This window comes from Watersipora subatra, chromosome 7 (assembly GCF_963576615.1).
Source record: "Watersipora subatra chromosome 7, tzWatSuba1.1, whole genome shotgun sequence".
NCBI lineage: Eukaryota > Metazoa > Bryozoa > Gymnolaemata > Cheilostomatida > Watersiporidae > Watersipora > Watersipora subatra.
Window position 1 is genome coordinate 50,190,779 of NC_088714.1, and position 24,311 is coordinate 50,215,089.

A 24,311-nucleotide genomic window follows, 5' to 3' on the forward strand; every position below is an offset into this window, starting at 1 on the left:
TTGCCAGTTTGCATCAGACAGCTATTTGCCAAATGTTTTTGCATTGCAAAATTTTTAATTATAATATGTAAATTACTGCTATTTGACCAGGGTACTTTTTGCTAGTCTCTACAGTATGGGCACAGGGTGTTTATAGTCTGTTCATAAAGTTGCAAGGTTCTGCTTGTCTCTGTCAAATTTTTAATTTTACAGTGCACATCACGGTCTAGAAATTCTGTATGATTCACTGCTCTTGCCCAAAATGAATTGCAGTTGATCTGTTGATTTTGAGTGGTCTGTGGGTCTTGTGTGGTCTGTCTGACTTGCCACAGTGTAGTACATTCGATTAGGTGTGGCCTTGAAGTCAGTTTTCTGTCAGCCTTTGAGCCAACGTGTAGTTTTTTCAGCTGTTTTCAATGCTGATACTATATTGTCCTTGTATAGAAGTTTATTCATTATGTTAATATCATACACATATATATTCAATAATTAACCAGAAGAGAAATCACATACTATTTAGCAATCGCCTGAATGTGTTGTTAAAGGTTGACTTGCAACAAAATTCACATTACAGCTTTGGTATAAAAAAATTCACCATGTCTTACTCTGCTGTGTTGTAGGTGCAAAATATGTGGAAATGTTATTACAAGCTCTTAAAAGCTAAAAAACGAACAGTTAATCGCTGCCATCACGAGACTACCGTAGATTAGAATCTTTTTCCAAAACGGCTCAAATGGGAGTTGTACAAGATGGCTTCTGTTTACACTTTCACGCAACCTCATTCGTCGAAATATTTTCACAAATATACTTCACGCATTCAATAAAACCATATCTATTGTTTTTACGCATCTATTTTATCGTCATTGTAATGCTGTCACTTTCAGGACTGATATCTTATAACTTACTGCAAAAATTTGTTTAATTTTTTAACCTTAGCTCGAAGGAGTACATATAATTGTCTGATAAAAATGACGAGCCTGTTGGTCACCTGTGATAATCGAGAAATGCTGCAGAAGATATTTGCGCTGGCTGGCAGGAAGTATGGTCACATCATCAGATTACGGCTAGACGATTAGACCAAGCCGAAACAAAACTGTAAAGTAGCGAACGTCTATATTTGATACAGGGTCTTCGATAAAACCCGAAGTTTTTGACATAAACTAGTGCTACGAGAAGTTATATATTGAACCTTTCATTGGCCTTTCAATTTACGTGAGAACATCACGTGACAAAACAATAACCAAGTATAATGACTACGTCAGAGAAATAAACTGATTCCAATCTACGGTGGCTTTTCGTTTTTGAGGTTTTAAGCGCTTGTAATCACATTTCCACATATTTTGCACCTACAACACAACAGAGTAAGAAATGGTGAATCTTTTGATACCAAATAACTGTAATGTGAATTTTGTTGCAAGTCAACCTTTAAGGTAAATGTTATATCATTCATCTTGTGTTTTATTTTATATGTTTACCGATGGTTTCACATGCAGATGATCAATTGTATAATAATATACTTTCAACGACCCTTTATTGACAATTGAGTTATTGTTTTGTTGTAGTTTTACGGTGTTGAGAAGCATAAAATAATAATAACAAACTTGAATAAAATATACATTGTATCTCATCCCCCGTATGTGACAACATAACTGAGAACCCGAGGATCCGCTACAAAAGTGAATAATTTCACTGATAATTTTACTGGTCAGCTAAACTATATCCAGTAGAGACCCCTATTAATAATGTGAATCTCCTTTTGCATAAATTTCAATTAGCTTAAAGAGTTTACGTAAACCTTTTTGCATTGTGTTACGTAAAAAGGTTGTAACAAATGATTCGGAAGTCAACTAAACTAAGTACCACCTAACAACTACTTTGTATTGCAGCAGAACACGGCAGACCTAATTGTTACCATACAGAAATCATGATGAGACATAATCGGAAGATGTATACTCTAGTTGTGAGTGTATTTGCACTGCTGACGTTATTCGTTTTCCTTCCAATGTCATCCAAGGTTAGCTTTGTTTTTTTTTATAATTTTAATGGCTAGTTTTTTTTAACATATTCAGATAATTACTGTTTTTTCAGATAAAAATATAAAATGTTTTTTAGCAAACATTCAAATAGTTGTTTCTTGTTCCTCTTGTTTGACATTCAAATGTCAAGGAAGAGAAACATATTTCTCTTTTTTCCCAATAAGTATCCTTCTTGGCAAATATATTCATAGACGAACTCTGCTTAAGTATCATATTCATAGATGAACCATTCTTAAAGGTCGACTGGCAATAAAGTTCACATTACAGTTAATTGGTATCAAAAAATTCACCATGTCTTACTCTACTGTGTTGTAGGGGAAAAATATGTGAAAATGTGATTACAAGCTCTTAAAAGCTCAAAAATGAGCAGTTAATTGCCGCCATAACAAAACCGCCGTAGATCGAAATCAATTTATTTTTCTGATGTAGTCAAACGATTTGGTTATGGTTTTGACACGTGATGTTTTCACGTGAATTGAAAGGTCAATAAAACTTCTCGTAGCACTAGTTTATGACAAACACTTCGGGTTTTACCGAAGAGCCCTTACCAAATATAGATGCACGCTAGTTTCCAGTTTTGTTTCGGCTTAGTCTATTGTCTAGTCGTAATCTGATGATGTGATCCATACTTCCTGCCAAACAGCACGAATAATTTGTGCAGCATTTTCCGACTATCACAGGTGACCAACAGGCTCGTCATGTTTATCAGAGGATGGTATGCAATCCTTTGAACTAAGGTTAAGAAATTTAACGAATGTTTATGGTAGGTTTTGAGATATCAGTGCTCAAAGTGACAGCATTACAATGATGATGAAATAGACGTGTGAAAACAATAGGCCTGGTTTTATTGAATGCGTGAAGTATATTTGTGAAAACATTTCGACGGATGAGGTTGCATGAAAGTGTAAACAGAAGCCATCCTATTCATCCACGTCCCATTTGAGCCGTTTTGGAAAGGGATTCTAATCTACGTCAGTTTCATGATGGCAGCGATCAACTGTTCGTTTTTGAGCTTTTAAGAGCTTGTAATCACATTTCCACATATCTTGCACCTACAACGCAGCAGAGTAAGACATGGTGAATCTTTTGACACCAAATAGCTGTAATGTGAATTTTGTTGCAGTCAACCTTTAAACAACATATTTATAGATGTACCATTCTTAAGTATCATATTCATAGATTTACTTTCCTTAGGAAGCATAGTCAAAGATGTATGTTGAAAAGCAGTCATAAAACAAGTGATTTGATAAAAACCACTGCACTTACGAAACAGATAGTTCAGACATCAAGCGACGCTGCCTAATATAAAATAAAAGAATCTGTGCAAGAGTGCAACGTTATTGAACAAAATTATTATCATAACAATGTTCATTTTATTGTATCATATATAATAAATTATAATATTTCATTTTCTATTACATCAAGTTTTATGTTAAACTGCATTGCATAACATTGCATTTCATAGTATTCTATCACATTACATTATATCGCTTGTAATATTTATTCTTACAATAATGTACTATAATATATCCTATTCTATCAAAATGTGTTATGTTATAACATTTTACATCATGGTAAAATCTGTTAAATTGTGCTATTATTTATAAGTTTATATATCTCAAAGTTTGTGTGTGCGCGTGTGTACATACTTCGATTTGTCTAGTAATAGTTATTAAAATCTTGGAGCGACAAGCTCGCTGTGGGCTAGATTCGAACCCACTAAGATTGCAACAGCAAGTTATAAACCACGCATTTGACCACTGAGCTATACAGTCCTTAGCATTCCATCGCTTTTATCATATACTATACACCATTTGCACAGACTAAATGTGCACATTTGATTATCAACTAATATTACCTTTTGCATAAATTGTTATTATTTGAATTTGTTTAAAAGCTTTTTGCTACCATTACGTATTTTTTAAAGTTGTAATTTTTAAATGCACCGTTTCAATTTCAAGTGGGCATTTACACTTTCACTTCTGGTTTTTCATAAGGTTCGATTGCTAAACCTATAAAGGCTAATGCTTTTCACGCGTTCAAATGTATTATCTCGAGTAGGAATAGCCTCTACATTCTCTCTTTTTTGGCCAAACAAAGTACCAGACAAAGACAGTCCTATATCTCATTTTCACATTTGTACCTTATCAAGAGGTACCGGTATTCATCGGTTTTTTTGACGTCATCACCCTGTTTGCACATGCGCTCGTCCACAAAAAAGCTGCCATATTTGTAGAAAACGATCGTCATTTTCTTGATTAATAGTATTTTTCGGTGTTGTTTTAATACTAAAATAACAAATTTGCAAATAAAAGCATCGTTTCCAATAAGTAATTGCAGAAACTTCGTGTTTTTAACGGTAAAAGTTGTCCATAAATATGGCGGACAACGATAGAATGAAAACAAAGGAATGTCATATTTAAAGTTTTCATAGATAGCTTTTGCTAAAGAAGTAACTTTTTTATGCACACACACGCATGCACGATACACCATACACCATACACCATACACCATACACCATACACCATACACCATACACCATTTGCACACGCTAAATGTGCAATGTTGACATGTTGAATGTGAATGTTAAATGTGACATGTTGAATCTTTTGATACCAAATAACTGTAATGTGAATTTTGTTGCAAGTCAACCTTTAAGCTTACATTTGTTGATTTTGCTTGACCTCGAAACTAAAGATCTTTCGAAGCTCATTTGCTTGGCTATTGAAAAAGTTTGGTTTTAGATTAACCATAATTGAAAGGGTTAACAATTTAATTTGAATCTAATAAAAAGAATTAATAGAGCCAAATGCTTCTTTACTTTTAAATTATGCAGTTCGTCTTCAATCCTATTCTCATATTGAAAAAGCTTGTAGAAGTTGAAAAAACAGAATGAGACTATTTTGTGTAATTAATTTTTCATTTGATTTTTACTACAATGCTGTTTAAACGATGAACCGTATAATATTGGTCTATTTTGCAGCAGCCCATATACATCTATGATCTCCTGAAGATGTTGAAACGTCAAACTGCTACTAAAAGTTCAGTAAGTAAGAAATTTCTACTTTATACCTTGAGGAGAAATGACACCAAGTCATCAACAATACTACTCTCGTTTTAATTTAATTATTTTATATTATCTAGTAAGGAGCTATACAATCAGAGCAACCGATGCTAGATTTCTTCTTATAGCCAAATTGAAACTTGAAAATGGTGTAGGTGACCCGGCTGGGTGACATAGCGGAGTAACCCGGTTAGGTGATGTGTTATAGCTTATATTTGCTTAGGAGTTGAGTTGAAACTACATGATAAAAAGCTAATTTCCAAAGTAAAAGTTTTTAAATAAAAAATCAACCATACTACACTGTCTCTATTTGTTGTCTTAGTTATTGAATAAGTCTATCAAGTTTTAGTGGAAAATTATTTATTTCAGTTGCTTACTGAGTGAATCTCTAAACTTATTGATTTAGGTGAACTCTTTTAACATAGGTAACCCTTTCTTCAACATAGGTTACCTTTATTTAGCATATGTAACCCTTGTTCAACATAGGTAACCCTTGTTTAAAATAGGTAACCCTTGTTTACCTTAGGAAACCTTCGTTTAACATAGGTAACCTTTGTTTAATATAGGTAACCTTTGTTTAATATATGTAACCTTTGTTTAACATAGGTAACCTTTGTTTAATATGGGTAACCTTTTTTTAGCATAGGTAACCCTTTTTTAGCATAGGTAACCCTTGTTTAGCATAAGTAGCCCTTGCTTAGCATAGGTAACCCTTGTTTAACGGGGCACTCTGTAAACGACAGCTTGGAGCAACGGCGAACTTAGAAACTGCTCCAATATCTGGTTAATGCAGATTTCTCTTATCTGCAATGGTGCAGAGGCAGCATAGTTGTGAACGTAACCACATACCATTGCATATGTACAATACGTTTGCAGACGCTAATGCAACGCAGCTACCCTCTGACCATCTCTCATTTGCTACCTTTCTGAATTAGTCATATGCTTTCTAAGATTCTATCTGTTTGTAGGTTTAGTTTTCAAGTGCAATATTCTTATAACCTCTCAAAATGTAAAAAAAAACAAACACTTTGCGGTAAATACAGCTGCTTTGCTGTACTATATAACAAAAGGAGAAATAATAAAAAATGCTATGTTCTAGGATATTTTCAGATAATGACGAAATGGCTTGGCCCATTTCAAACTGAAATTCTAGTTTAGCCTGAGTTCTTAAAATCTTGAAATTTCTTACTAAAATATTAAATAAAACTTTAATATACTACCAAAGCAGTATGTAAAGCTTTAATAGGTCAAAACATAGGAACAAGGAGATCTAATAGGACAATACATAGGAACAAGGGGATTTAATAGGCCAATACATAGGAACAAGGGGATTTAATAGGACAATACATAGGAACAAGGGGATTTAGTAGGACAATACATAGGAACAAGGGGATTTAATAGGTCAATACATAGGAACAAGGGGATTTAATAGGACACTACATAGGAACAAGGAGATTTAATAGGACAATGCATAGGAACAAGGAGATTTAATAGGACAATGCATAGGAACAAGGGGATTTAATAGGGCAATATGACCCCTCGCTCCCCCTCTGCTCCTCCCTATTTTCTCCTTCCCCCCTTTGCTAGCCCCTCTTTTCCCCTTTGCTCTTCTGTTCCCCTCTTTCCCCTTTTTTTCCTCCTCTCTCCCCTCTTCTTTCCCCCCTTTTTTCCTCGCCCCCCTCTTCCCCCCACTTGCTCCTTTCTCCCCTCCCCGTATTTTCCTGCTATTAACATATCATTATCTGACTGTATCTCCTCTCTTGTGGTACAGTTAATATATCCATATCTGTCTGTACACCCGCTTGCGTGGTAAAGTTAATGTATCATAATATCGCTGTATCTCTTCTCGTATGGATCACTTTATAATCCTTCTGTCTGCGTCTTCATTCCTTTTGTATTTTGTTTGTATTTGCTTTTTTAAGGTTCAGTTAATATTTCTTGATCCGTTTGCTATATCTTCTCTTTCATATTTCAGTTAATATACCTCAATCTGTCGGACTGCCCACCTAAACCAGAATATCTGCCAGAGTACAAAGCTCATTGTTGGTATGAGAAGACAGATGCCAAGGAGTGCAGTTCACCTTCCAAAAATGAAAACGGCACTCGGTATAAAGCAATATTCATAGCAACCCTGTAATGCAATGCCTACTGCAAAAAAATCTGTTTATCATTTTTTTAATTCACAGAAACATTGAAAATTTTAAGTTTTTTCCCCTGGATTTGTCCCGAAAAAATGGAAAGTGAATAAAATCTAGAAAATTCCTTGATTTACCTTGATTTATTTAAAAACGGCTGAAAAATAATTTAGGTTAGGATTTTATAGGCAATGAGAATGATGCATTAAAAGGTTATGAACTAGAAAACGTATCAGCTCTGTTTGTATGGGAAGCAGACTGTGTTTATATAATCAGGTACTACCCACCATACTGCAGCTTATTCCAAGTAAGGTGTCAAGGTGTCAGTTGTAATTTAAGTTATTGATGTGCATTGAGCACTATTTCAACAAATTAAATGTGATTAATAATTGGCCTAAGGTGTTACTTTGAATACTGCTCACTAAATGTCACTCATGATTTTGACTTCATCATTGCTACAAGATGCTGCGGAGTCATTCAGTCTTACAACTAATCATATTTTTTAAAGAGCCAATCACATACCTAATTCTCCAGATACTGGCCTATCTGATGGCAATGTTGTCTGTTTAATTTACCAATTTGCCATCATAGTTATGCTTCATATCACATATTATTCTTCAAGAAACAATCAACATGTATATTTATATATTAATATATATTAGTATATATTATTCCACTTTATAAAGATTTGAAGATGAAATAGCTTTGCCATGTTTTTTCTTTAGGTATTTTGTTGTCGACTACATCTGTAAAACATTTTTAATATATGAAATCATTGCGAATAAAGTTCTTATATGTAGAATTTAAAATATATTAATATATATTATACTATATATATACTATACAAATATATAACTTGCACAAATATATTTTTAGCTTACAAAGATATGTCTATATACCAATATACTGTACAAACATGTGTCATGCATATATATATATATATATATATATATATATATATATAGTCATCAAAATCAATCAATCAAATTAAATAGTCATCAATTACCATATTGCCTTCATCCACATGATGCACATTTTAGATTTGTTTGTGCTGCCAACCTTCACCTAGTAGGCGTGAGAAAGAGTGGAACTACAGATTTTCAAAAATGGATGGCACACAGGAGTGACATAGCTTCAAAACACCGGGTCAGTACTCAGCCATGTTTAGCATTAGCAATTTGTATTTGTTTTACCATGACTTATTGTTAATAAGATTCATACTAAAGAGTATGTTTTGTAAAAAGTGCATCTTTTAACACAAACAATAGGCCACATTTTACTAAAAAAAATTTAGAACGAATCACAGGCGTTTATAATTGCAGAAAATTGTTGTAGTTGATGCAGTGGATTGGATACTAAATGGTTTTGTAAGCTTGTTGATGCATCAGTAAAACCACTGCCCAAAATACTTATAAACATAATTTTTTTGAATTACTGTCATTAACTGCTTGCAATATAGCCTACAGGCATATTTAGTGAATGTTAAAGATGCTGTCAAAAAAGTCGTTTGGGTGTCTTACTGTTTTCGACAGTTTATTGTTGCAAGGCAATAGTGAAATATCAAAATTTTTTGGATAAGCATAGACCTAAACTGTTCATCCCAAACCTTCAATTATGATAGATATTTTTACACATAGCTTAATTCGGTATTTATAATGATTCCAAAAGCATCACAACTATAACAATATAAATTTTAATAAAAATAAAAATAGGGTAAGTTCATAGCAAGGATGAAAGGTAAAAATTCTAGTATAAAACTGCAAAACTTTCAAACTTTTTTCTTATTAGGAGCTGAAGCTAAAAGCTAAAAGCTTCAGCTCCAAAAGCTTCAGTCAACATTTGTGACAGCCAGTATGTATCGCAAAGCTTTCGGTAAATATACATGTATATACAAACAATGTGTTATACGCACAGCTTTTCTGCATCATTTTTTATAAATTTGTCAACATATGTTACCCAAAGCCATTATTTAAAATAGCTGAGTAGTCACAGATACCAAGCTTTAATTTGAATTCGAAGTCACACAGTGTTATTATAATCAAAGGAAAAAAGTGGAGCTAATCAATAAGAACCTTTTTTTGTGATGACAACTGCTGATATAAGTTTTCAAATTTTTAAATTTTTTGCAAAAATTTAGTTGCTGATATTTTAAAGCTCAGCTATTTGTATACAGTATAATATATTTAATAATAAACACATTAATAAATATCATAACAACATAGATTACAGTTAGGTAAAGATTATCTTTATCTATATATATTAATCTCGATGTTTGTCTGTTTGTCACTCTGCATGTCGAGTTACAGTGACAAAGTTATAGCAAAAAAAAATCCGCTAGAAGCTGCATCTGAACTCAAAACCTCTAGTTCCGCAGACAGGCATACCTATATACTTATATAGATATATAGATTAATTTATATAAAAAAAATTGTTTCCTCACCCCGGTTAACCCGTATGGGTGGTAGTTTCTGCTCTCACTCAGGTTTCCTACCAGAGACCTGGGAGTTTGAGCACTCGCCTCAAGATCTTAGCTGTTCCCAATAGCGCACTTTTCTGCAACTCACCTGAGTTGATTGCTGTTGGTATTTGGGCAAGCCACATTTTATGCACCTGTGTTAGTGCGCCCAGTGCCCCAATGACTACTGGGATTACAGTTGTTCTTACATCCCAGCATTTTTCAATCTCTTCTCAGAGAGGGAGATATTTCTCTACCTTTTCTTTTTCTTTGCTGGCTATATTGTAGCCATTGGGTATTGCTATGCCTATTATAGTAGCTCTCTTGTTCCCCTTGTCCACCATCACTATATCTGGTTGGTTTGCCAGGACATGCTTGTCAGTCCGAATGTAGAAGTCCCAGAGGATCTTAGCACGGTCATTTTCATTGACCTTACCAGGAGCTTCCCACCAGTGTTGTGGTTTATTAAGGCCATACTCTTCACATAGACTTCTATACACGACACCTGCGACATGATTGTGCCGCTCAGTGTATGCGTTTTCTGCTAGCTGCTTGCATCCACTGATGATGTGTTGGATGGTCTCAGGTGCATCTTTGCACAATCTGCATCTAGGATCGTCTCTAGTGTGATAGATTTTTGTTTGGAGTTGCCTTGTTGGGAGTTGCCTTGTTGGGAGCAATTGCTCCTGGGCTGCCATGATTAGCGCCTCTGTATTGGCTGCTAGGTTTCTATTGTTCAGCCACATATATGTCTGGTGAAGATCGCCAACCTTAGATATTTGTCGGTGGTAAGCACCATGAAGAGGTTTCGCGTGCCAGTCAATTTCCTTATCATCAGGGCGAAGGTCCATTGTAAGAGCAGCCAATTGAAATTCAGCTAGCAACTTATCTGAAGTAGCCATGGAGGCTGCATATGCTTTGATGCTTTGCTCCTCTTCTTTCACTGTCTGCTGTACACTTTTGAGTCCCCTATCGCCATCTTTCCTATCGAGATACAATCTAGTAGTATCAGATTTTGGGTGAAGTGCTCCATGCATGGTCAGCAGTTTACGAGTTGCTATATCTGTTTCCTTGATGGCTTCCTCAGTCTACTTTATTATGCCTGCTGGATATCTTATTACTGGCAGTGCGTAGGTATTTGTTGCCATGACTTAGTTCTTGGCATTGAGCTGGCTCCATAGGACCTGCCGAAGGCGTTTTTTGTATTCAGTAATGGCTTTGTGACGTACCTCGGCTTTGTGGTTGATGTTGCTTTGCATAATCTCCAAGTACTTGTACCTTTCTTCTATATCTTTGATGGTACCATTTGGCATTTTTAGGCCATCTGTGAGCATAGAATGGTCTTTCTTAAGAATTAGCCTTCCACATTTCTCAATACCGAAGGTCATTCTGATGTCCTTGCTGTATACCTGAGTGAGGTGTATTAGCGAATTAATGTCCCTTTCTTTGTTAGCGTACAGCTTGATGTCATCCATATAGAAGGGGTGGCTTATCTTGGTGCCACTCTTAAACTGGTACCAATATTGTGTCTTCTCCAGCATATTGCTTAGAGGGTTTAGGCATATGCAGAAGAGCAGCGGTGATAAGGAGTCACCTTGATAGATGCCTCGCTTAATTTGGACACTTGCCAGCTTTTTGCCATTAGCCTCTAGTTCCGTCTTCCATTTGGTCATTGACATCTTGGTGAATGCCACAATAGCAGGGTGAACATTGTACATACTGAGGCACTCAAGTATCCAACTATGAAGAATTGAGTCATAGGCCTTTTTGTAGTCAATCCAATCCATGGCAAGATTGGTATGCCTTCTCCTGCTGTCTTGACAAACTGTCCGATCCACCAGTAACTGATGTTTGGCTCCTCGGGCGTTGCGCCCAATTCCTTTCTGAGCACTGGTCATATAGCGACTCATGTGCCCTTCCAGTTTGTCTGCAACTATTCCTGAGAGCAGTTTCCAGGTGGTGGGCAAGCACGTTATTGGTCGATGGTTCTTGGGAATCGGCCCCTGCTTTAGATCTTTTATCAGAAGTACAGTTCGTCCTTTGGTCAGCCATTCTGGATGGTCACCTTGTTCTATTAGGCATTCCATCTGCTTGGCCATTCTAGTGTGCAGTGATGTCAATTTCTGCAACCAGAAGGCTTGAATCATGTCATGGCCAGGTGCTGCCCAGTTCTTCATACGCTGTACTCTGCACTTGATGTCCACTTCACTGATGGTGAGTCCTTGCTGAGCCACAGTGTGTTGGTGGCTCTCTTTAAGCCTCTTCAGCCAATTTGCAGTGGTGTTATGAGTAGTCTCTTTCTCCCAGATGTCCTTCCAGAACTTTGAAGTGCTGGATCGGGGAGGATCTGACATTGGCCTCCGCAGTTCACCTTTTAACTGAGAATACACTTTAGATGGACTATTGATGAACAGTTTGTTCATTGTTTTATTATGCTGAGAGTGCTACTAGCTGCTGTTTGGCAGATTCTAAAGCTTCTATTGTGGCTTTGCTCCTCTGAGCTACAAGTAGCTTAGCGGTTAGTGGCAATTCAGGGCGCAGTTTATCCACAGTTGACGCATCCTTCCCATATAGCCCCACTTTTGAGGTTCACTCATAAAGTAGCACTGCATGAGGTCAGTGTTATCCATTATGTTATCCAGTAGTCCAGTAGTCCATTAGTCTTGAACCGTTTTGAACCAGTAGTCCATTTTTCACTGCCTTGTTCTGGTTCAGCTACAGGCAGCGCGGACCTTGTTTGACCGTTTGGCTTGGCTTTGGTTATTGCACTCATCATAGAGGTTGTAGACATTATACAATCAAGGGTCTTGTCTAAGGATCACCAGAAGGGTGCAGTTGTTAGAGTTTGAACCTAAGACCTAATGATCACTATCCCGATACCTTACCAACTGCGCTATCTGTCCTGTATACAATATATACATACATATATACATACATATAAATATATATATATATATATATATATATATATATATATGCCTGTTTATATATACACTTTGATTGGCGAGTCTATAATTACTTTCATTAAAAAAAGTTTTAGATATGGTGCCACAGTAAAAAGGAAAAAGAAAAGTATGGCCTTGCGGTATCATAAATGCAAAAACTAAAATGTTATACAATAATGACTTCGAACTACTAAGTCTTTTTACAAATGATTAAAGGACAACAATACAATTGTTGAGTGAATCATTCAGTAAAGTGCAAAATAAAATAATCGTTTTGTGGTGATTGCATGTTACAGGACATTTACATGGGGAAAATAGAATGTCCTATGGAATTCTTCCAACATTGTTTTAAAGAAGATTCCGCTATAAAGAATGGTTATTTTGCATGTGGTCCAGGTTAGTGTACAGCACTAATTACTACTGTAAATTTGTTTTTTTCGTATTACGGTAAACTGCTGTAAACAAAAAACTCAACTCATTTGGATCTGAATGCTGTAAAATTGTTTAGATTTAACCTCAGCAAATATTGTCAGAGTTAGCGGAGGCATTTTTTGTTTTTGAGATTAAATAAGTCAACAATCTATTTGATTGTATATCTTAGGCACTCAGATTAGATTATTAATATACACTTAATAGGTTATTTGGTCTGAAGCTTTGAAAACTGAAATATTATAAACCATGCCTTGACGCACACTTCTAGCTGTTTGCTGCATTTGTAGGAAACTTGGTCATGAGCAGAAAGATTGAGGTGAATGATACACACATAACACTAGTTTCCCCTATGCAGTACCTTGGTTATATGGCAATGAATACCACCAAGTACTTTGCTCTTCTGCGAAATCCTACTGATAGGTAAGCAAATAATCTCAATGTATTTTGTGAAGAGATTACAAATGGCTAATTCAATTATTGTTATTGAAGGCAAACAAACCAGGAATGCTTCTCATTGTTTGTTGAAAATGGCAAAGTCATGTCACTTCTAGTTTGCCTTGAGCATTTTACGTTGTGAGTTGGAATATATATTATATTGCGTTTATTGATGCATGTCCAATAATAGCGAATAAAAATTTAAAACATGTTAGAAACTCAGTACAGTTTTTAGGATTAATCGGGATGGTCAACGCCGAATAAAAGCAAAAATCTATAAAATAGAAACTGATATAGGCTACTATTGCTTCACTTATTCATCTATTTATAAATCTCTATGTTTGTCTGTCATTCATTTGTCCAGCTATAACAACAGTCTTAGAAGCAAAAAATCGTTTTAGTAGTGAATTTGAACTTGCCAAATTAAATTCGGAAGTCTCTCAACAAGCTCGCGTAATCCCAAACTAAGCCGTTCTTATCATTCCATCGCTCTTACCATATACTGTACACGCTTTTTGCGACTGCGTACACCAAGTGTGCACTGTTTATTGTTAATATTACTGTTTGCATTTGCTATTTAAGAATTTTTTTTTAAAGCTAATTTTTCTATTATTACTTATTTTTATTTGTCATTTTTAAATGTGCTGTTGCAATTTGAAATGTGCCGTTATACTCATCTTTCTGGTTTTGTAAATCTGTGAATTCTAAATGCTTTTGTATTTTGCATCATGGAATTGCCTCCTCTACACGCTCTCTTTCTCTGTTTAGTCAGACAAAGTATCAGACAAGGAAAATACGATTTACCATTTTTACAATTGTATTAGTATTGAGAGGTACCGGTATCATCCATCAAAACTTTGAATACATTCATACCTCGACATACGAGCTTAATTTATTCCGGGACTGAGCTCAGATGTCAATTTACTCACATCTTAAAGCGCTATTTCCTATATAAATATCTAAGTACAAATTAATCGTTAGCATACCATGAAAAAAAACACCTAAACAGGATATCAGCATTACGGTGGAAAAACTTGTTTTTAATTGTTGTAATTGAGTACATGCGATAAAAAATAACAAATACCGATTTCGTGGTTATAATTTGCAATGAAATGTAACACCACTCTATACACTCCTTTATGGAGCTTTTACCTTTGAAACAGATGTTGTGAATAGCAGAGACTTGGGAGCAACGCATTCGGTACTATCAACATTTGCTACCCTTTGTAATAGAAACTGCCAATTAAACTTGAATGACTTTAGCTTACTAAACACACACTTGAAACTAAGTTTTAATATTCTACTAAACTTACTTGAGTCTTTTCATCTTATTTTAAGTCTCTGTTTCCATTTAGGTGCGTTTTACCTTACGTTCACTATAGCCAGTAGCCAACCTTTTAAAAACTTTTGTCTAACTGATTCGAAGAAAAAGACCGAGTGATGTTGTTCTCGAAAAAGGCCTCTCGGCATACTTTGCCATATTGTGTAGTGGCTATGATGAGCTGTCTGGTATGTTCATATCTCAACTATTACTTGTCTCTCAAAAAAGAGACTTGCTGGAAAGTCAGCTCGTATCTTGAGTTTCTCGTATTGTTGGGACACTCGTATGTAGAGGAATGACTGTACAACGAGCTTCTGCTACAACAGTAACTCTTTTTATACACTCTCTTTTATGTAGTCGTTGTTTATTTTCTTTTAATTTATTTGAACTGCACAAAAATCTTTTCTCTTAGATATGAAGTTTGAAAGTTAGAATGGTAAAAATTGTATATGTTCAATAAAAATAAGTTCTTAGCTTCAAGACCTTTTTATTAGCCGTCTATCAGAACTTTAAATACAACGGGCTTCTGTTGCAACAGTAACTTTTTTGCACGCACTTATATGTACTCATTGCTTATTTGCTCTCTTAATTTATTTGAACTGACAAAAACACTTTTTTCAGGATGTGAAGTTTAAAAACTGAAATGGTAATTATTGTATATGTTAAATAAAAAATCAGTTAGCATCTGGTGAAGGAATCTTTTTTAAATTGTTGGGTTTTCCTTTTTTCTTAGCTTCATTATACAATAGTGAATGTGGGGAGTGTATAAGAGGCATACATAAAGGTGTGATAATCACTTTGCACTTTTACTCTTCACAAAACGTAACGGGAAACAGCGAACCGCCAATAATGGTATCACAATGATGCTTGTTTAGAGATCTGATTAGACAAGATTATGAGAGGTTTATGTATTTGATATATTTTAATTTCTTATTTTTATTTTCTTTGAATGTTTTTAATTTTAATTTTTAAATGCAAAATGCAAGTTTTTTACATCAACTATTCTTTGCTCGAACTTCTGTCATTCTCTCACAACACTCTCTGTAAACAGTTTGCCTAATTTCATGGTTCCTACGGTATCCATGTCAAAGGTACGCCGCTGTTTTTCTTTACTGTCCGGCTCTTGTCTGGTTAGCTTATATAACTTGAAATTTTTTTTTGAATCCAGGGATGCTTATACAGAAACTAAGGTTTATATTTCTGCTACAAAATGGCATCTAGTTTCGCTCTTCAGATAGGATGTTTGCGGAAAGATCACATTGGGCAAGAGTATGAGAGGGATTTATTAATTTTAGTTCTGTTCTCTTTTGACATATTCTTTTTTATCTCCTTATGTTCTTTCTATTTTATTTTTATTTTTACACTTACTACCTATAATTTAATTCTGTAAGGTTCTGAACCACAAAGTAAACAGGTATTGCTGTACTACATATTTTAAATGAGAGTTTATGGCTTTCTCTTCTTTCTAAGATAATAAAATTACCATTTCTGATTACTAAAGCTTACAAATTCTGATTTGCCTTTCCTTCGATGAGCTTGCTTCTAATAAACATCTATGCGCTTTCATATACGCTGTATATCTATTATATACAGTATGCATGATAGATATATGTTGTATCATATATGCAGCATATATGATAGATAAGCTGTCTTTCTGGCAGAGCCCAACCATAACTGTTACTACTATCCTTGTGTACATAGATACATACTGTCTGGAACCCATAATGTCATACTCATCTACCTTTGTGTTCCAGAGCTATTTCCTATCTATTCCACTGGCACCGAGAGAAATTAATATATACAAACATGACTCATGAAGAGTTCACAGCTGAGTTTGTTGACAGAGTTATAAGAGACTGTCTCACCGATCTAAAGAAATGCATCACTGATCATGATGTGACTTACTGCTCGTATCTTACTGATGGCATAGACGGAGATATGAATGTAAGTTTTTCGAATAACTCTCCCTTCTTTATTGCATGGTTGCTTAGTTAATGATTTGTGGCGTATCTACTTTCTACACTAGCAAAAGGTAGTTCGAAAAAAAGGCAACTAATCTATACCAATAAATATGCTGTATATAATATTTGATATTAGCTTTCATGTTCTTTGCAAAGCATTTATGATTAGTCACCAGTACCCGGTCAGTCTGATTAGTTACCTTTTTAGTATGATTAGTTACCAGTACCTTGTCAGTAGGTGTCAGGTGGCCTGGGGGTAGTGTTTCTGAATATCACACATGTGGTCGGTGGTTCGAATCCTGCTTAATGCAAATCTCACAAAAAGTTCTCAGCAAGCTTTCAAACGTAAATTGCCGAGTCTTTTGGATCTAGATCATAACTCGGAGGCCCCGTGCTCTACGCTGACTGCATTAAAGATCCACCTCTGTCCTTAAAATGATCGGGCAACTAAAATGATTACCCTGCTCTGTCAATCTGGACAGGTTGCAAAGGCATCCCTTCGGGTTAATCTAACAGTTCCGGAAGTGGTAGATATTGAGAACTGGGTCAACTCTTCTCTACCATACTGCTCAATTCAAGCATGCATCCCTCCCTAACCATGTTCGACTTCCGACAGACAGCAAGCCACCCTGTCAATATGCTTAGTTACCAGTAGCCTACCCTGTCAGCCTGGTATGCTGTGAAAAACTGGCAGATGAGCCAATAAAACACAAAGAACAAGCATCTGCACAAATTTTACTGTAATAAGGACCTCATCCTTTTGTCTGCATGTCTGAAGCCATGCTTAAATGTTAGGGAAAAACATTGGTTTTGCAGCCAAGCTTGCAAGCATCTGCGCCAATTTACCATTTTTCTATACATATTTAAGAATAAGTGTGCGTATAGGTACTACACATGGTGACCTCTTATAGTGCACCAGATTTCTAAGGTACTAGTAATTTTAAAACAAGTGAAGGTAAAAGAATTGTGCTGGTAAAAGGCGGCCAACAATCTTGCTACAGGTTAGATTCCCGAATAATGTAATCTCTTTTCCAAACCTGTAAACGTGACTTCAGATGCACGAACATGCAAATGTCAAGGTAGTATCAGATACACGGCTTTTTTATAGTAAAAATTAACTACATTCTTGGCATTGCATGAGGAATAAAATCGTTGCCCAATAAATTTGAATAGTTTAAGCAAGTAACTTAACCTAGTCTAAATATTAACCATAATACAAGCCATTAGCTTGACGTTACGCGTAACGTCTGACCTATAGCAGTTACATAGTTACAGTAGTCATTTTTTCAGGCTGATAGTAGTTTCACAAGTATTTCACAGTATGATGAGAACAATGTAATGTAGTGGTTAGCTCGCCTGTCTGCAGAACTAGTGGTTCCGAGTTCAATACCAGTGCCAAGTGATATTTTAGTTAAGATTATAATTGCTATAACTGGACATACAAATAACAGACAACAGACAGACAAACACTGTGATTTATATATACCCCACAGAATGAAATTGTTTAATAGATTTAATAATTCGCGAATTCGTGTAGTCAATTCCGCAAATTCCTGTAATGACAATTCCGCGAATTCTTGAAATCCGTGAATAGGTAGTTTTATTTTTAACACAAGGAGAATAGCTACCACCTCAAATTAAAAACTAACGGCTAGGAAAAGTTAGTAAGAGTAGCTGAGTTTCACACCTTTTTAAAATCATTGCCAGAGCTTTGAGTTAAGCCCATTGTCAGTGTATCAGAATTCTTTACAAAAGTATTCAAGGTTGGCCAAGTTATTTAAAATTCGGCGTGGCATCGCCGTTGCAAAAATCTCTCCTGCAGTTCTTCATGTTAAAAAAAACTCATAACTTATCACAAATTTTGGTTGACCAGAGGCCTCTAAATTGATGAATATTTATAAAAAAAACTCTGGATGCAGCAAAATATTTATAGCTCAGCATGATCGACATAATTTTCCCAGCTAAATGGAAACCTAAACACATGGTATACGCATGTTAAGGTTTTACGCTATTGCTCTAATTGAAAATTTAAAAGCGTGTCCATAAAACTCAGCTATTCTCAAAAGTCATGTTTAAAATCTATTAGACCATATTCTGCTTTTATGGATAGGAATTTTGAGCATAAAATTTGCGAATAATCCAGTTCAGAAGTCGAGCGGTTTTGATACAGCTACATAGCATTGTAGCTATATAGTTATGATGCTATGCAGCTACAATGTTACATAGTACCGTAGCAATTTTTGGTTGAATTTTTTCATTCATTTAAAATTTTTGTTGAAATCTGGTATTTGGTTGAAGTTATACCAAATTATTAATTAAATTCAATCTGTACTATTACCTACTGCTACTGTTAGTACATTAATATTTTGTTTTTTACAGTTACTCTTTAATGTTTTGGCAAATTTTCATGCCCATGACAACTTTGTGAATCAATAGCCACTATTAGTTTAAAAAAGAACAAACATGTTTCTATTTTTAGGCACTGTTGGTGCACAGTTTATATGTTGTGTATATTCAAGAAGCCTTCAAATTTATACCTAAAGACCAGTTCTTATTCGTCACTACTGAAGAGTACAGCAAAAACACAGTGAGTCTGAATACATTGCTATTTTTATATTTTATTATTATAACTTCATTTATGATGGTTTCTGACAAGATATTACTCTTGTAGTGCTTTGTAGATTTTTGTGTTTTTGGTTTTTTTCTGACAGAATATTTCGTACCAATCATACTGGAAAAAAATTGACGTTTTACCTTTATTGAATATACAGTTATTTGTGATAAACAAATGTCAAAATTAAAAAAACTATAGCATTTCACATTAAATAAGTGCACCTGGAAGTTTAAGTATACACAAAAAAAAACTTTTTTTTTTAAGCAACAGTATGTTTTTCAAAGCGACGGGATTTTTTCCCAAAAGCCAGAGATAATCAGAACATGAAATCAAGACTGATTGTTCAAGCTAACTAAATATATTAACTCAAGGCTTCTCAGACAAATGACTAGAAAACTATTGAACCTATTAAATTCAGTAACGTACTTAATTTTAGTTTTCTTACCAAGATGTGATTATATACTGGGTGACACTGACTATTTGACAAGGACAGGATAAATCGTTGTAACTTTTGAATCACATGGTCTCTAAAAATGCTTTAATACCAAATTAATCAACATAAAGTTTTACATCAGATAGTATTAGTAAACACACCACAAATACTTTGTAGAATTAGCTCGGACATTAGCGCAGAATTAGCTCGCGGGTATGAGGGTGTCCGTGTCAAACGAGTTATTCATATTATTACAGTTCACGGCATTATTATTGCTGAGAAAAGTAGAAATAATCATAATCAGCAGGCCTATTGTTAAATAAAACTCCCCCAACATCCAAATATCTAAAATTTGTAGCTGCGTTGCTTCTGACACGGCTTGTCATTTCGAAGAAGAAAATGTGACAATATTAATTTTACGAAGTGGGTTGAAAGGGGTTGAAAGCATATTTTCTATTGACTCAACACATGCAGATAGTTGTTTCCTTTTACCTGAGTACAGATATGACAGAATATTTGATTATCTACTAACCAATCAAAAATGGTTAGTTTGAAACCTAATCAATCCTCATCACGTGGGGTCCTACCAGACAAAGTTGTCGTCAGAATAGGCACTTTTAAAATCACTGTCGTCACTTTTAAAATCACTGTCGTCACTTTTAAAATCACTGTCACCTTTTTCAAGTTGGTAACCAAAACAACCTCTTTTTTCACATTCGTTATTTTAATACAAATATCCATTCTGGTGGCACTGGATTCCGTTGAAACCCTGAAACTTGCTCAGTTTGAACTTCTGCTAACCAAAAGCATGGCTCAACCAGCGACCTTCACAAACTTATTGGTAATGTTTGGGAGCGTTGCTGATTACTCCTCGAAGAGTGACATCTGTCTCAGGCTTTTAGGGCTACATTTCTTGTACTGAAAATAGACCGAGATTGTCTTTAATAATCACTGTCAGTCAAAGACTTGGAAACGGATTTGCTGTCAATGTCGTGGCATTTCATTGCTGCTTACTTTAATTATTTGGCAGTCTATAAATGTTGGACCAGGTGCTTCAAACCAAAACTAGTGAAGTTTCGGTTGAACGTGTTGATTTATGGACAAATAATAAGTTAGTAAAGGTAAGGCTACACATAACAAATTTTTTGTTGGTTCCAACCGAAATCACGAAATGATTGAAACACACAGAATTATTCTGCGCTACCAGAATCGTGCTAGCGAGCACGATTCCAGCAGCTTTTGCAATTAGTATAGTCCAAGAGACGTATAATGACACACAATAAAAGTATAAGTGCAATTCAACATAGTACACACGATGCAACTGCTTAGATTGCGTTATTGTATGTATTTATTGTTTGGACGCTATAGCTACAAATTGTTTATTTTTTAATTGTATTTATTTTTAGCAGCAAAAGTTTTGTGGTAGAAAATGTTGCCATCTTTAGCGCAATCAAATCGGTTGCATCGTATTTACTATGGTGAATTTCCATATCATATTTCTTGTGTGTCGCATCATGTTCTCGGACTACATAAATTTCAAAATTATTTTGCTAAAGTTATGCTCGCTCACCAAGAATAGCGCAACTTAAACAGTTAAATGATGTATTCTATGTTGAATTGCTTTCATACTTTTATTGTGTGTCACAATACATGTCTTGGACTATACTAATTGCTAAAGCTGCTAGAATCGTGTTCGCTAGTAATTTGTTTACAGTAATCTGTTATAGGCGTTTCATCGACGAACTCGGTGGGCATGCACAGCTCAAATAATTCTGTGAATTTCGACTGATTAATTTTGCGTTTTTCGTGATTTCGGCCAGAACTCAGAACTAACGAAAAATTCGTTACGTGTCGCCGTACCTTTAGTAATCCTACTTACACAATCATCATCACCTTGTCACCTACATTGATAAATGGTCGTCTCATCTGTCACTTTTTAAATATCCCTGTCAGCGGGTCGTCAGTATCATCACAAAACATGGGAGGACCCCCTCACGTGGCTCTTGGCCACACGAAAGCGGGGTGTTGAGCCACATCAGTTAAAAGGTTAATCATAAGAAAAACGGTTGATGTCTCACAAAATAATTTTCCCAGCATAGCATCTTCCCAGCATAATAATCCTTACTCTCTCTATGGCTAATAATATGGACTAGCATGGACACTTCTATGCATTTTGCATACAACTGTGAGAATGTCTCTTGCCGGGCCTTCAGGTGGTTAGCGCAGTGGTTAGATATTTATCGACTGTTTAACCCAGAGCACAGAATGTACAGGCTTCGGTAGTTATGCTATAGCCAGTTGAGCACTCGATTAGATGTACTAACAATTATATATTACTTAAACTATAACCTTTAATCCTTTAACTCACTTATACAATATTCTCTGAGCTTATAGAAATTTAAAAACTTATCTCTTTAGTAATGTGGAAACATTGCTAGGTTTTTGAACTTTAGAGAGGTTATGAATTTACTGATGTGTGTGGTTGTAATAAAATTTATTAACATTGCATTTTGACTTTTACTCACGATGCCGCCGCAAAGTCTAAAAACAAATGCAAGTAGTCTGTAAAAAACTTAAAAACCAAATAAATGAATAGCAACATCACATGGTTTGTAAAGTATACTCTTGGGTAAATAAAAGACCAAGAACATGCGAATAAAAATTATAATTATTTATGATTATTTGGCATTTTTAATGTCTGTAATCTGTTTCAAATAATTAAACTTACTGTGTAGAAATTTTGCTAAAGTTAAATTTGACTAATACTGATTGCATTTTTATTTATATAGACAAATATCACGAAGACAATAACGGAAGGATTTTTTGAGCTGCCAGACCAACTAGTGAAGTTACCGGCAGCAGAGAAGAAAATAGTAAATGCTGGTATTAAAAACCCAGTGTTACCATCTACTCAACAACTGTTAGATGATTTCTATGAACCGTATAATCGGCAACTATCACAGCTATTAGGTGATGACAAATGGCTGTTTTCTGTTACACGAACCAACCATATGCTAAGAATGTTTTAGACAAAGTTGTATTGAATCTTTTCAACATTTATAAAAAATTCTAGGTTTTTTAAAATCATTTGTCCAGAAATGTTTCTTATGTTAGTAATAAATATCACGGTTATAAAAATATGCACTGTTCTTGCTTATACTAATGAGTTATAATATTTACTCTTAGTGACAGTAATAATTAATCATACTTACTCTTATTGACAGTAATAACCAATCATACTTACTCTTAGTGACAGTAATAATTAATCATACTTACTTTTATTGACAGTAATAACCAATAATACTGACTCTTATTGACAGTAATAATTAATCATACTTACTTTTATTGACAGTAATAACCAATCATACTTACTCTTATTGACAGTAATAACCAATAATACTGACTCTTATTGACAGTAATAACCAATCATACTTACTCGTAGTGAGAGTAATAATCAATAATACTTACTCTTATTAATAGTAATGACCAATAATATTTACTCTTAGTGACAGTAATAACCAATCATACTGACTCTTAGTTACAGTAATAACCAATCATACTTACTCTTAGTTACAGTAATAACCAATAATACTTATTCTTATTAATAGTAATAGCCAATAATACTTACTCTTAGTGACAGTAATAACCAATCATACTGACTCTTAGTGACAGTAATAACCAATCATACTTACTCTTAGTGACAATATTAACCAATAATACTTACTCTTAGTGAGAGTAATAACCAATAATACTTACTCTTAGTTACAGTAATAACCAATAATACTTATTCTTATTAATAGTAATAGCCAATAATACTTACTCTTAGTGACAGTAATAACCAATCATACTGACTCTTAGTGACAGTAATAACCAATCATACTTACTCTTAGTGACAATATTAACCAATAATACTTACTCTTAGTGAGAGTAATAACCAATAATACTTACTCTTAGTGACAGTAATAACCAATCATACTTACTCTTGGTGAGAGTAATAACCAATAATACTTACTCTTAGTGACAGTAATAACCAATAATATTTACTCGTAGTGACAGTAATAACCAATCATACTTACTCTTAGTGGCAACCTATAATACTTAACCTTAGTGACAGTAGCAAACATTAAGCTCTCTCAACAATTTTAGTTTTTCTTAATCAATTCTGCCTTCCATTTTAACAAGCTTTCACTACTGTTATGAAATTACATTTTGGCGAGTCCAATGATACTAATTTTTATAGCTTATGTTCCTAGAATTATTTTTTGTATTGTGTGATTTTTCTTTTGTGATCAGATGGCTAGCTTTACTTTTAAATGAGATAGCTTTTTGTTTTGCGTTTAACTCACTCTCTTTTTGATGATCATTCAGTCAATTCGGACGTGTTTTAAGAAGAGTGTGTTAGAGGTAAATAGAATTCCATCGGACTTGTTAATTTTCCTGGTCGTATTTGTAATCGTAATTGTAAATTGTATTGTATTGTATCGTTGTATTGTATGTTTTG

At 34.7% G+C, this 24,311-nt stretch overlaps 1 protein-coding gene across 5 annotated transcripts in view; it reads left to right on the top strand.

Moving 5' to 3' along the window:
* LOC137400131 (carbohydrate sulfotransferase 15-like) overlaps window positions 1-22,942 on the top strand; it is a 35,833-nt gene extending 12,891 nt beyond the window's left edge. For 4 of the 5 annotated variants that reach the window (XM_068086445.1, XM_068086447.1, XM_068086449.1 and 1 more), the window contains 9 exons: window positions 1,866-1,993; window positions 4,999-5,061; window positions 7,055-7,185; window positions 8,255-8,360; window positions 12,911-13,010; window positions 13,334-13,466; window positions 16,557-16,746; window positions 19,243-19,350; window positions 22,600-22,942. In XM_068086445.1, coding sequence (XP_067942546.1) covers window positions 1,866-1,993; window positions 4,999-5,061; window positions 7,055-7,185; window positions 8,255-8,360; window positions 12,911-13,010; window positions 13,334-13,466; window positions 16,557-16,746; window positions 19,243-19,350; window positions 22,600-22,839 — 1,199 coding nt within the window. In that variant the 3' untranslated portion in view covers window positions 22,840-22,942. The remainder of the gene's footprint in view (window positions 1-1,865; window positions 1,994-4,998; window positions 5,062-7,054; window positions 7,186-8,254; window positions 8,361-12,910; window positions 13,011-13,333; window positions 13,467-16,556; window positions 16,747-19,242; window positions 19,351-22,599) is intronic. The other variant, XM_068086446.1, reaches the window with a different exon arrangement.
* The last annotated feature ends 1,369 nt before the right edge of the window (window positions 22,943-24,311 follow it).